Source organism: Schistocerca americana, chromosome 5, assembly GCF_021461395.2.
Source record: "Schistocerca americana isolate TAMUIC-IGC-003095 chromosome 5, iqSchAmer2.1, whole genome shotgun sequence".
Taxonomy (NCBI): domain Eukaryota; kingdom Metazoa; phylum Arthropoda; class Insecta; order Orthoptera; family Acrididae; genus Schistocerca; species Schistocerca americana.
Genome location: NC_060123.1, coordinates 588414131 through 588427883, shown reverse-complemented (window position 1 = coordinate 588427883; position 13753 = coordinate 588414131). Strand labels below are relative to the sequence as shown.

General features: G+C 46.4%; 1 protein-coding gene across 1 annotated transcript in view; it reads left to right on the top strand.

The window, feature by feature from the left end:
* Positions 1-13753, top strand: part of LOC124616067 (probable cytochrome P450 6a14) — a 57891-nt gene that overhangs the window by 21365 nt on the left and 22773 nt on the right. Inside the window, exon 4 of the mRNA XM_047144302.1 lies at positions 2099-2361. Within this exon, the coding sequence (XP_047000258.1) occupies positions 2099-2361 (263 nt within the window). The remainder of the gene's footprint in view (positions 1-2098; positions 2362-13753) is intronic.

Here is a 13753-nt window from a genome sequence, read left to right as displayed (position 1 = left end):
ACACAACTACACTTTTTGGACAGCAAATGAGATCTAGAAGGCAGTGAAGTTTTGCTGACTCAAGAAAAACATGAACTTAAACCTTACGTCACCAAAGGGTATGGGAAATACGTGTGCATTCGGGGAAAATAAGGACTGAAAGAGGTGGTATTTAGGACTACCAACAGGCAACGAAGAGTTAAGATGTGCTACCTATCGTATCTATTTTATGATGTAGTCCAGAACTATTTCAATCAAATAAGCAATAGTCTGAGTATTAAAGACATATCACTTCTCCTGTGAGATTTTAGATCGAATAAACAAATTAGACTCTCTGGAGACGGGAGAGAATCGCTGGCACTGGATTGTTGAGCTGATAATTTTGAAGTGAGACGTTACTAACCATATGTCGTATTGTTTGAAGCGTAAGTGGATAAATATCAGCGTAGAACTACTGCTGCATCAGATTTTTAAAATGTTCGCAGCTATACTAACTTCAGTTAGCAGAATTTCCTCAATGATGACGGAAATCTACCGATGCCGCCGATGCGAGCTTAGCTTTAACATGGCGGAGCAGATACAGATTATCAGCAACAAAAAACCTACTAGATTAGAGAATAATCAGAATATGCTAGATTGTCAAACACAAAGTATGAATTTCGTGACTGTGCTATACAAGTAGGTAATTATTCGATAATTCTTAAGATATTTCAAGATCTATTTTCTTCATATTTATCGTTTGCAGTGGATTAACCAAGTTGTCGGTCTTTCCGATTTCAAAATAACAAGGATCTGCTGTAGTACTGAATGGAGACATCAGGGCAATGACTTAAAGAGATCAGTGTTGTTGTCAACAGTAGGTACTGTCAGCGAACAAGACACACAGTGTGTGGTGTGCATACTGTAAGATGTTCAGTACACAGACCATCAGATTATTTGACTTGACGCTCTAACGATGTAGGTGAGTGTCAGCTATAAGTCTCGTGGTCTTATCGTGGCGTGTTTATCTTCTACCGTTAGGTCAGACGATAGAGATGCCACTTGCACGCTTAGAGTAGCAGATTGACAGTGACCAACTTTAAACAGAACTTGATTAATTTTACACACATTTATTAAAATAATAAAAAGCATAGACATTACGTAACTTGATTCTGGATGCTGTTTACAATTGACAATCTGAAGTTCCTTTGGTCTTGGTATGTTAATCTTATTCTCATATATCTCTGATACTTGACAAAGTGTCTATACATTTATCTTCATGACTCTGTACAGGAATGTGGTAATCTTATTAGGCGCAGGCTGAAACTTGACTATAGACTGGTACAGATGAATGCAGACTGGTGCAGATAAATGCAGACTGGTGCAGATAAATGCAGACTGATGCAGATAAATGCAGACTGACTGATCGGAGGTCTGTACACTCGTTATAATACCTCGTGCGTTCAGGTATCACTGCGCGAGTGTGATCCGTGATGAGAAAAGGTTCTACGTTACATATTAATACGCGGATCGGCGGAAGCAGAATTCGGTCCTTCTCTAAGGCAGCGCCATCTCGTACCTCGTACTGTGGAGACGGACGAGCGCTGCGCCTGCGCTGTTGTGCTTAGCGGGGCGCGCTCTAGTGGGAAAGTTGTGTACACACTGACTATGCAGAACTATGTACACAACACAGTGCATGCCCTCGACATTTGCACTGTTGTGCGTTATTTTCCATGCAACATGTCTTCAAAGTAATCCGGACGAGAAACCAAGCGAATTGCAGTAGCCCTGTAACAACCCACTGGAGATGATGGTTCCTTACACCAAAATACTCAGAAGGTATCCCTGAATAAGGGTTGGTGGAGTTCTTGTTGACCCTGTGTAGGCCTCCTGGTGAAACAGGCTTTGCGGAAAAAAGTAACCTACCTTCAAAAATATATTGAACTGATGACCGACAACAGTTTAGTATACAGTACGTTTTGTGTACATTTCGTCAAATTTAGTGACTGGAGCACAGTTCATCTTCAAATGCAGCGATTCAGTGGTATGAAAAATGGCAACTTTTCGTGGAGAAATTTCTGCCGACGGCCAGAGGCACATAAGTCGATGTCAGCTAAGATGTCCACCTATGTCTTCGCAGACGATAGCGGACTGCGGCCGCGAGATGGCGGAGGTGCTGGAGGGTGCGGCGACGCGCGGGGAGGCGCTGGAGATGCGGGAGCTGAGCGCCCGCTACACCACCGACGTCATCGCCTCCGTCGCCTTCGGGGTACAAGTCAACTGCCAGCGGGACCCGGAGAACGAGTTCCGCCAGTGGGGGCGGCGCATCTTCTCGCAGGGTGTGCTGGACATCCTCACCATAATCATCTCCTCCATACATCCTAAACTGCCGACTTTACTAAGGTAATCACCAGAATGGCTGCGACCCGTACCGGTTCCATTCATTATGCACTGACTGAACAGTTAAGTGCTCTCTGTTCGATATTTGTCAAACTCATCGCATGAAGAGTATTAAATGATTAAACGTCCATTTCATTCAGAACTGCTGCCCATCGTCAGAATCAGTGTGAGGCGTGACCCTCATGGGGATGAATGCACTCAAGTATCAAGCTGCTTCATCTCGCAGCACGTACTGCAGCCTACATCCTTCTGAACCTGCTTAGTGTATTCATCTCTTGGTCTCCCTCTACGATTTTTACCCTCCACGCTGCCCTCCAGTACTAAACTGGTGATCCCTTGATGCGTCAGAATGTGTCCTACCAACCGATCCCTTCTTCTAGTCAAGTTGTGCCACAAACTCCTCTTCTCCCCAACTATATTCAATACCTCCTCATTAGTTACATGATCTACCCATCTAATCATCAGCATTTTTCTGTAGCACCACATTTCGAAAGGTTCTATTCTCTTCTTGTCCAAACTACTTATCGTCCATGTTTCACTTCCATACATGGCTACACTCCATACAAATACTTTCAGAAACGACTTCCTGACACTTAAATCTATACTCGATGTTAACAAATTTCTCTTCTTCAGAAACGCTTTCCTTGCCATTGCCAGTCTACATTTGATACCCTCTCTTCTTCGACCATCATCAGTTATTTTGCTCCCCAAATAGCAAAACTCCTTTACTACTTGAAGTGTCTCATTTCCTAATCTAATTCCCTCAGCATCACCCGACTTAACTCGACTACATTCCATTATCCTCGTTTTGCTTTTGTTGATGTTGGAACATGTGAAGCAATACTGACCATACGGCTTATCTTAGAAGCTAGATTAAGAAAAGCTTAACCTCCGTTTCTAGCATTTGTAGACTCAGAGAAAGCTTTTGACAATGTTGACTGGAATACCCTATTTCAAATTGTGAAGGTGGCAGGGGTAAAATACAGGGAGCAAAAGGCTATTTACAATTTGTACAGAAACCAGATGGCAGTTATAAGAGTCGAGGGACATGGAAGAGAAGCAGTGGTTGGGAAGGGAGTGAGACAGGGTTGTAGCCTCTCCCCGATGTTATTCAATCTGTATATTGAGCAAGCAGTAAAGGAAACAAAAGAAAAATTCGGAGTAGGTATTAAAATCCGTGGAGAAGAAATTAAAAATTTAAGGTTCGCCAATGACATTGTCATTCTGTCAGAGAAAGCAAAGGACTTGGAAGAGCAGTTGAATGGAAGACCAGACATGCAGTATGAGTGACGAATTAGGGGACCAGGTAGGTCAGTCAAGGATCCATGGCCAGTTCTAGACCATTTTTCCACACAAGCGACTTATCATTTGGCAACCCCCCTTCCTCCCTTTTCCCTTGTACGCTTTCTCCCATATCAATCTTCGCTTCTAATTGTGATATGCACTCTATGCAAATCTTGCACTTGTGCGCCCATCTCAGCTTGGCACCTGAAGTGGGCACTATTAAATTGTGACACATTCTGCGTACCAATCTTATAATTGTGATACCTCTGCCTTTCCTACCAGCGTAGCGCCCCGACCGGCGGCTTGGTTTGCTTGGCCCTTAAACCAGATTTTGGGTTTTGAACTGCAGAGTGGTATCTGGCCTTAACTAGCGCAGTATGTCGTTTGGTACTGTGGGGGTCATCCACTCCCAGACTCGAAACCGCTAATGTTTTGTCAGGATGAAGTCTGAGGAACCTGCGTGGTCTCAACAGACGCAAAAAAAAATATTATTAGAAACTTGCTAGTAGATTAAAACTGTATGCCAGAACGAGACTCGAATTCAGGATCTTTGCCTTTCGAGGGCAAGTGCTCTACCATCTGAGCTATCCAAGCACCTTACGACCTGCCCTCACAGCTTCGATTCCGCCAGTACCTCGTCCCCCACCTTCCAAAATTCATAGAAGCTCTTCTGCAGACGTTGCAGAACTAGCAGTACTGGAAGAAAGGATATTGCCGACAATGTACTAATCATTACGAAGTTATACAATCTGTACTAGATATTTCTGTTATGCGTCAAACACTTCAGTCTGTGTTAGAATGCAATCCTAATCTGATCTCTGTCAACACCATGCTCTAAATTTTCAGTGACTTCTTGAGATAAACCATATCAAAGTGTTTAACTGCGAAATGGATTCTGCGTTCGTCAATAAATGCACTGCAAGGGCATTCTGGAATAGATTAGCCACACACGTGGAGTATGTGCATCTCTAAACGAATTCAATATGCTATGAGAACTGCCTCAAGACAATTCATGGAGAGAACAACACAAAACAGATAGGGGAAAGTCCTGCGGCAATTCACTAATTGGACCAAGAAAGAATTAAACATACTTTTGCAGTCTTGAGTGGTACTGTACGTCGCCTATACTGCTTTCTACAGACTCGTAGCTGGACATTTACGGATGTTTAGTACCATGGGAAGATCCAGCAACATCCACCATGTATGGAAGAAGAGTAGGCAGACGTCTGTACAGGAGAAGCAAACGAAGAGTAGAACTTTTAAACTGATTCTGACGAATAGCCGAATGACAACAGCTGAAAATCGGACAGAAATTGCTGAGAGAGCGCCACACCATTAACTGTCAGGTTGCGTTCGATGCGACCTCACAACAGAGTCCTTCTGATCGGACATCAAGGGGATGACGTGAAAGGGACAGAATACTTCCAGAACGGTGTGTGAGATGCAACACACACGGGTCGTGGCCACTGCCATCTCTACACAGAGTGTGTGGTGGCGCGCGTCTTCCACACCTGCTTTCTAGAAGTCACCAGCTTGAGCACGTGACTGATGCAGCGTACTACGGCAGCCTGAGCCAGCCCTTGGGTTCAGAAGATACTTCAGGAGCTTACTAAGCCACCTGCTGACACCAAAGATATAGCAACAAGTTTATACAGAGAAATAAATGAAGTCATATTTACAGAATGAAATTTTCACTCTTCAGTGAAGTGTGTGCTGATATGAAACTTCATCATAGTTTTGGTGATATTTCAAAATTACTTAAGCTACTGCAAGAAAGTGGAATAGTTCACAATGAAAACTAGAAGTCGCTATGAATTTGTGTTTGGTGTTTATTAGGTCATCTGCTGCTGCATACGAAATGTAGTTAACATATTAAACTATTATTTAAACTTGGGATGTGATATATAACTCACTCCGTTCTCGAGAAAATGGATTGTATATAGAACAGTCCATTCTGCTCGCGTTCCCAGATGACAAAGCGAGAATGAAATATTCAGAACGCCTTTGTATCTCATAAATAGTTTGAAATATCGAAACAAAAATTTGGCAAATGATGGAAATGATGGCACACAAATAGGAGAGTCATAGTTACTGTGTGTAATTTTCTTATCTAGTGCGATAAAATAAAGCAACTACAGATTTTGTCAATGGAATAATATATTTTTAAGGATCTTCAATAGCTGGTGAAACGAAAATTTTTCGTTCACAATAGGATTCACAATCATTGTAATAATTGTGTAGTTCACTACCAGAGTGTTGTGGACTTGCCATGTGGCGGTGCTTCCTGTAAATAATTTTCTAAATACTGTAGATAATTTATATGATATACAGAACTTTTCAAATGCAGTCAGTGATGTTAACAGAAAACACATTTGTGTAAAATGCTCAGAAAAATTTGGTACAATATTCTATAGTTATTAACATATTCATACAAAACTTCCTGGCAGATTAAAACTGTGTGCCCGACCGAGACTCGAACTCGGGACCTTTGCCTTTCGCGGGCAAGTGCTCTACCAACTTTTTTTTATATTTTTTTAGACGCTACCCTCCCTTTTTTTTCTTTTTTTTTCTTTTTTTAAATTTTTTTTTATTACGCTACCCCTTTTTTTTTTAAATGGAACTAAAAAAACAAGTGCCACCGCCACTTTTCATCCTATAACAAAAAAAAAAAAAATAATCTGGTCCACTTCAGGCGTTGGCTCCTGACTAAACCTACCCCAGAGAGCTGCCTATATACCAGGGGAAATATGGGAAATCAAGGTTAGGGCTATCCTTACAAACAAAACAAAATCTACCTTTTTCTGAAGTTTATTTTAATATTTTTTTGTTTTATATTCATTTATTTATTTTATTTTATTTTATTTTATTTATTTATTTATTTATTTATTTATTTTTTTTGTGTAATTGATCAGAGGCCTTCTGCGCCCCGCTGGTAATATGTTGAGTCACGTCTTCTCGAAATTGATGTGTTCCGTTCAATTGTTCAGAAATGTTCATTGGTTCAAACAGGAAACCTTCTCCTCTCTTGGCTTAACACATTCCAGCTGCAAGGCGGCTCGTGGAAAGCACTCCCAAGGAAGTTCGAGAAAAATTGTCTGTATTTTGGGTGACGGACAACGACATAATGACGGTCATTGAGGTATGTCCAAAAATCGAGTACAGAGTCTACAGTTTGTCCAAATAAGTAGTGAATGGCATGTCCACGAATCCAATTCACAGCATTGGTCTTTGTCCGAGGAAAATAGTCACGTTCCGGAAATAATAATGAAAGGGGAGTAATCCGATCCGGACTGTCCCGCGTTAGAAAAGCCACAATACGTCGAACCAAGTGCCAAACCTCCGCCGCCGGTCCGCAAACAAACCGATGTTCATCATTGTCTGGCACTCCACACGTGGAGCATAGAGGTGATTGGGCGAGGTGGATACGATGAAGGCGAAATTGGTTGATTTGCTTACCATTGACAGTTATGTACCAGACAGATTGAACATTCGTGTCAAGGTAACAGGCGAACACCGCGCGCCATACATGACGCCAGTCAACCTGTGGGAACTTTAGTTCAATCGGGTTGGGTGGACGACCTAATTGGAGGACATTGTATACTGCCTTTGTCTTGAGTAAAAGCTGTCTTGGTAAGGTGAGGCGTAGATAACTGAGTTCCAGAAAGAAGTACCGTATATAATGGAACTGGGCCGGAACATCCGAGATCATCACTGGGGCTGACAGTGAGACCGGCGAGTATGCCGACAGGAGGAGACCAGTGAGGCTCGTTGGGCAACGTGTCCATACCGTCATCTGGGAGCTGACAAATAGGGCGCGAGCTCTATCCGGCACGTGAAACAGACCTATTCCACCTCGTTCACAGGGAAGAGTAAGGGTCGCATAGTTAACTTTGAACAACATCCCAGAGCTGACGAAAGATGCCATCGCTGCCAACATGCGACGTGCCACAGTAAGCGGGAAAGGTAGAACTTGCGCTACATGGGGAACTCGGGATGCGATATATGTATTGACATATCGAGCTCGTTGGAGAATATCTAGGGATCGAAGGCGATGGTCCATAAGACCTGCTCTGATCATTAAAAGGAGGCGTCGGCAGTTGATGGTGGCTGAACGCCGGAGATCAGATGAAAAATCTATTCCCAAACAACGAATGGTATCAACGGTGGTGAGAGGTGTAACGCACTCCACGGGAAGTCCCGTGCCAATGAACATAACTTGTGACTTACGTACGTTTAAAGAGCTACCCGACGCCTCACCATAAGTCGCTACCCACGTCAAAACAGCTCGAACTTCGTCGGCATTACGTAAACAGATGACGACATCGTCAGCATAGGCCGTGCAACAGAATCGGAAGCGATCTATGGACAACCCTACCAAACGTTGTCTTAGTCCACATAGCAAGGATTCCAAGGAAAAGGCGTACAAAATTGCTGATAGAGGGCAACCTTGACGTACGGATCGACCTATTATTATCGGTGGAGTGAGTCTGCCATTGTACATAATCCTGGATGAGGCACCCCGTAGAAGGCGCATCACTACCGTGATAACGGCGACCGGGAAACCCATATGGTGGAGAACGGCCGTAAGGAAAGAATGGTCAACCCTATCAAAAGCTTGACTGAAGTCCAAAGACGCAAGTGCCCCAGAGAGGCGTTGTGCCTGGGTAACGGCGATCATATCCCTGTAGCGGCATAAAGCCGTGCGAATATTGTTGTCGCCTCCCAAAGAGGCTTGGTCTGGCGACACAACATATCGGGCAACGTTTTTAAGTCGTGCTGCCAAAAGGCGAGTGAAGATTTTCATATCACTGTTAAGGAGGGTGAGGGGCCGATAATCACTGATATTGTTGCCACCGTGCGGTTTATGTACAGGAATAACAATTCCTTCCATGAAAGCGTCCGGCACAGGTACTTCCGGAGACATCAGTTCCCGACAGATGGAGGTGAAGGTGGACTCTAACAAATCACGGAAGGTGCGATAAAATTCGAGGGGAAGACCGTCGGGGCCCGGGGAGCGATTGATGGTTCCTGCCCGGATCGCATCGCGGACTTCCTCATCAGTCACCTCCGACATCAATTCAATCGCCGCATCTCCTGGGATACCACCGAAGTTGAGCTGTGAGACTTCCTCGATCAACTCTGGGGAATGTGGAACTGCGGCGTAGAGCTGCCGGTAGTGGGCGTGAAGCACATTCCCTATGGCAGATTGGGTTACGTAGCGACGCCCTTCTTGATCCGTTAGGACGTGAATCAATTTTCGGCGTCGATTTTGTCGTTCTTGGATGATATGGTACATCGACGGATGTTCATGAGGCATGCGATCAGCAGTACGAGATCGTACTATCGCCCCTTCCAAATGCCGTCGCATGAGATTGGAGATTTGGGCCTTAGCTTGGTTCATCCTTGTATGGCGATCAGGGGAGGCTGGCATCGTGGAGCATTCTCGTAGGATCCTGTAGTAAAAGTCCATAGTGCTCTTCCTCCAGGCGACAACATCTTTGCCATACCGGATTAAAGTTTTTCGAAGAGCAGGTTTTGCACACTGGATCCACCAGGATATGGTAGACGGATACGTGGGTCGGCGTCTATTACATGTGATCCAAGTGTCTTCTATTAGAAGTCGACAGTCAGGTGAATTAAGAAGTGCCGTGTTCAGTTTCCATAAACCACGTCCGTGCCATACTGCCTGTCTTGTGAGAACAACATCACAGAAGTAAGCCTCATGGTCTGAGAAAGCAACAGGCCAGATTTCAGCCTGTCGAGTGTGTTGAATTAGGGATCGCGAGATGTAGATGCAATCCAGTCGGCTAGAGGAGTGCGCAGTGTGGTACGTAAAGCCCAAAAGATCACCGTGAACATGTCTCCACGTGTCGACAAATTGTAGCCGCGTGACGACTGTTTCCAGAGCTGCGCATGGTGAGTGACGCGGCAATTGATCCTGAGGTCGCTGAGTGCAGTTGAAGTCTCCACCCATGATCCAGTCATCGTGTGGTCCCATAAAAAGGGGTGTGACTTCATTCGCGAAGAAGGCATTGCGTTCACGACGGTAGCTGGAGCCCGACGGCGCATAAATATTGATGATGCGTACACTAAAGAGAGTAAGGGCCATACCTCTGCCGCTGGGAAGGTATAGGACATCTTCGGCAGGAAGACCTTCGCGTAAGATGATGGCAACACCACTACCGGTGTCCGAAGCGGGAGAAAGATGCACCGTGAAGCCATGTGGTGGTGAAAAATCGGCGACATGCACTTCCTGAAAAAGCGCAATATCTATGTCCGCATCATAAATCATATCGCGGAGCAGCGCTAATTTGTGGGGCGCACGAATGGTCGCGAGGTTAATCGTTGCGACACGATAATGCTGGTGTTGGAGTCCCACAGGCACAGGCGGGGCTTCTTCTTCAGGAGCGAGAGGTCGTCGATCTTGCCGGTCCGCTGAAGAGGCTGCTATTGTGGAGAGTTTGCGGGCGCGGGCGCAACTGATGGGGGTGCCCCATCATCAGCAGCATCCACCCCAGTCCCTTCGATCTCCACGTCGTCTGCCCAGGAGACTGATGCTGCGGTAGGGCATCGGCTGTGCACGGCATCCGCGTGGAGAAGAGACGTAGTTTTTGTCTCATCGGATAGGCTCTCTTCAACGTCGACCTGTGGGGGCGACGGCGTCAGTAATGAGGGGTGTTCGTTGCCAGTGGTCGCCTGTGGCGGGTCTGTCGCATCAGCCTTTCGGTCATCAGAGATCGGTTTGTCGTCCATCTTCGGGTCTGCATCCCCGGTATCCATCCGTAGAATGGATTCATCAGGGGGTGTACGGCTACGTTTCTTTCTCTTTCGTGTCGACCCTTGTTTTCGAACAAGTCGTTCAGAGTCCGATGGCGGGTGGCTTTCGTCTGACTCCGGACCAGTCTGAAGGAAAGCAGAAGTAGGTACCACTCCCGGATCAACGTCCATCTCAGTAGCATTTTCAGTCACAGTGCTGCGATGATTCGGCAGGTTAGGATCTGGCGTCTGGGGCACCTCAGAAGGAATCTCAGGAGCGGTTGCATCTACCTGATCAGACGACGTCAACGGAGCAGGAAGACTCTGTGTAGAGGTGCTACCTTCCTGGGCAACCTTGGCGTATGTGACAGGGATCTGAGTCATCACCGCTGGGGACGCTTCCTCGCCGACCGGCGTCTGGATCAGGCGGCGTCGCATGCAGGCGGATCTGACGTGGCCTTCTTGTCCACAACCCGCACATGTTCGGGGTTGGCCGTCGTACATGACAATGGCTCGCACCCCGCCAATGGTCAGGTATGATGGTATATGCTTTTTCAGTTCAATTTTGACCTGACGCACACCATTAAGGACATGGTAGGTCGTGAAGGTTTGCCATTTTTCCTCTACGTAACCGATGACGTTACCGTATGGTTGTAATGCAGAGACAACTTCGTCCTTCGGCACTTCAAAAGGTAGTTCAAACACCCTAATCGTGCGTTGACCGTACTCTGCGAGTTCAAGTGTTACAGCTCCGACGTGACCATCAGAGTATTTGAACTTAAGTCCATTGGCATGGCGGCGAATAACATCTTCACACACCTCGGTGTTTGTCATTTTAATATGAACGACACTACTCGTGATCGAAAAATGGATTCCGATAACGTGGTTAGGATCTAAACGAACTTCTTCACGTATGAACGTTTCAACTTCATGTGCACGAGGTCGCGCATGTTCAGCTGGGAAGGAAACTTTAAGGGTCGCACGGCGGTAAGCGCTCGACATGTTGTTCACGGTGGACGGACGCAAGCCTGGAAGCTACGACGCGGAAGTAAACAACGCCTGCAGCGGAGCACTGGCCGGCGCGCGGGGCCGTCCGCACACTGCCACGGCTGAGAGCCGACTTACCAACTGAGCTACCGAAGCACGACTCAGGCCCGGTACTCACAGCTTTACTTCTGCCAGTACCTCGTCTCCTACATTCCAAACTTTACAGAAGCTCTCCTGCGAACCTTGCAGAACTAGCACTCCTGAAAGAAAGGATATGCGAAGACATGGCTTAGCCACAGCCTGGGGGATGTTTCCAGAATGAGATTTTCACTCTGCAGCGGAGTGTGCGCTGATATGAAACTTCCTGGCAGATTAAAACTGTGAGTGCCGAGTGTGAGTCGTGCTTCGGTAGCTCAGTTGGTAGAGCACTTGCCCGCGAAAGACAGAGGTCTCGAGTTCGAGTCTCGGTCGGGCACACAGTTTTAATCTGCCCGGAAGTTTCATATCAGCGCACACTCCGCTGCAGAGTGAAAAATCTCATTCTGGTATATTAATACAATCTTACCACAAGCAGGTGCAGATCATCACGGGAAATTCATTGGAATCAGTGTTTGGGCATACCGGAAGGAAAGCAAAAGTGGTAGATTTCATTCTTCTAGTATACTCGTAAATCGCTTGATGCAAGAAGTGAGCTTAATATACTGCCAGACTCACCACTATGAGAAACATCAGTTGTTGGCCTTTTGTTTTCATCGGAGACTAGGCAGTTTCTGTCAAGGCATTTTATCAAATATTAACCACGGAAAGAATATTTCAACAACCACTTTTCCATACCATGGCGATTAACTGAATTTGATTTTCAAATATCGAGTTCTAAGTGAGGTATATTTTGGAAGCCAACAGAAACTTCACCAGAATTTGCTGATGGTACTGTGAAATGTATTAGTTCTCCACAACACTATCATCGACCTAGAAAGATCCCTGAGTGTCGATAAGTACAATACAGTAGAAATCAAGCGTTCTATGCATGGCAATTATCACACAGGATGAAACTTAAATAGAGCTTCAGATGAAGCTGTCAAAATAAGACTGTTTTGAAGACTTTTTCTCACACAATCAAAAATAATTTCGAGTGTTTATCAGCTGTGCTACTGCAAATTTATTATCGCATCGCTAGTCTGCGTTCGGCAGGGCTGCAGTGCGCACCACGCTCGGCCGTCCACGCCGCTGCGCGCGCGGAGTGTTTTGTTTACTTCCTCGTCACAGCGCTTCTCAGTCGAACAAGCTGTAATGGCCAACTCTTACAGGAAGAACACTCTTAAGTTCACCTTCTCAAACGAATACGCACGACCCAAAGCACTGGCCGTCGAACGCTTCCTATGCGAAGACGTGAAGATCCCGCGTGACGAACTCATCGGCATACACCTATCGATCAATAGCAGCGTCGTTTATGTTAAGATGACTTCCGACGCTGCCTGCAACGAGATCATTCACAGGACGCGACATGGACTAAAATTTCGGCACTCCGACGGAAACGTCGGGCCTGTGGATGTCGACCGTGCAGGACTTGGCCTTCGGACGATCCGTGTATTCGAACTGCCTTTCGAGGTGACTGAAGATGAAGTCATCGCGGCGCTAAGCCCGTTCGGAAAAGTCCAGAGCCACGTAGCCGAGACATGGGCACAGTTTACGACGTATCCGGTGCTTAATGGTGTGAGACAAGTCCGAATCGATCTCAAACGGCACGTTCCATCGTACATTTCTATCGGCGGCTGCCGTGCGGTGGTCATTTACGACGGACAACCTCGAACATGTTCCGGTTGTGGTAAAGAAGGCCACGTCCGTAATGAATGCCTGCAACGCCGCATCACACAACTAAGGCCCGACGATACGAACACCGACAGAACCACGACCACCCTTCCAGTCACCTATGCGGCGACACTGCACGTCCAGCCCTCACAAGGCGCCGTTCATGAACGTCTCTCTGGTCCGATACACCCGGAGGCGTCCCAGCACCTTGACACCGGCGATGCCGCCCGTGAACATGTCCAACAGCCGGACACACCCACGCTAGAAGATCACAAGGTTACCAATGAGAGTGTTCTGGAGAATGAAGACCGCATCATAGCACCCGCGGCTTTTGTACCGGAACGACGTGAATCTCTTCCTTCCTCAGACACCGAAACTCATTGCCGAAAGCAGAAGTCGCCCAAACGACGAAAAAAACGCCGCAAGACATCAGACTCGACCATTGAGCCCCCTCCGCAGGACGAAGAGATGCCACATCACTCCGACGGAGAACACGATAACACTTTCTCCTCTGCCACGGAGACGCGTCATCCACAAGACGGTGAACCGTCCAACAGAG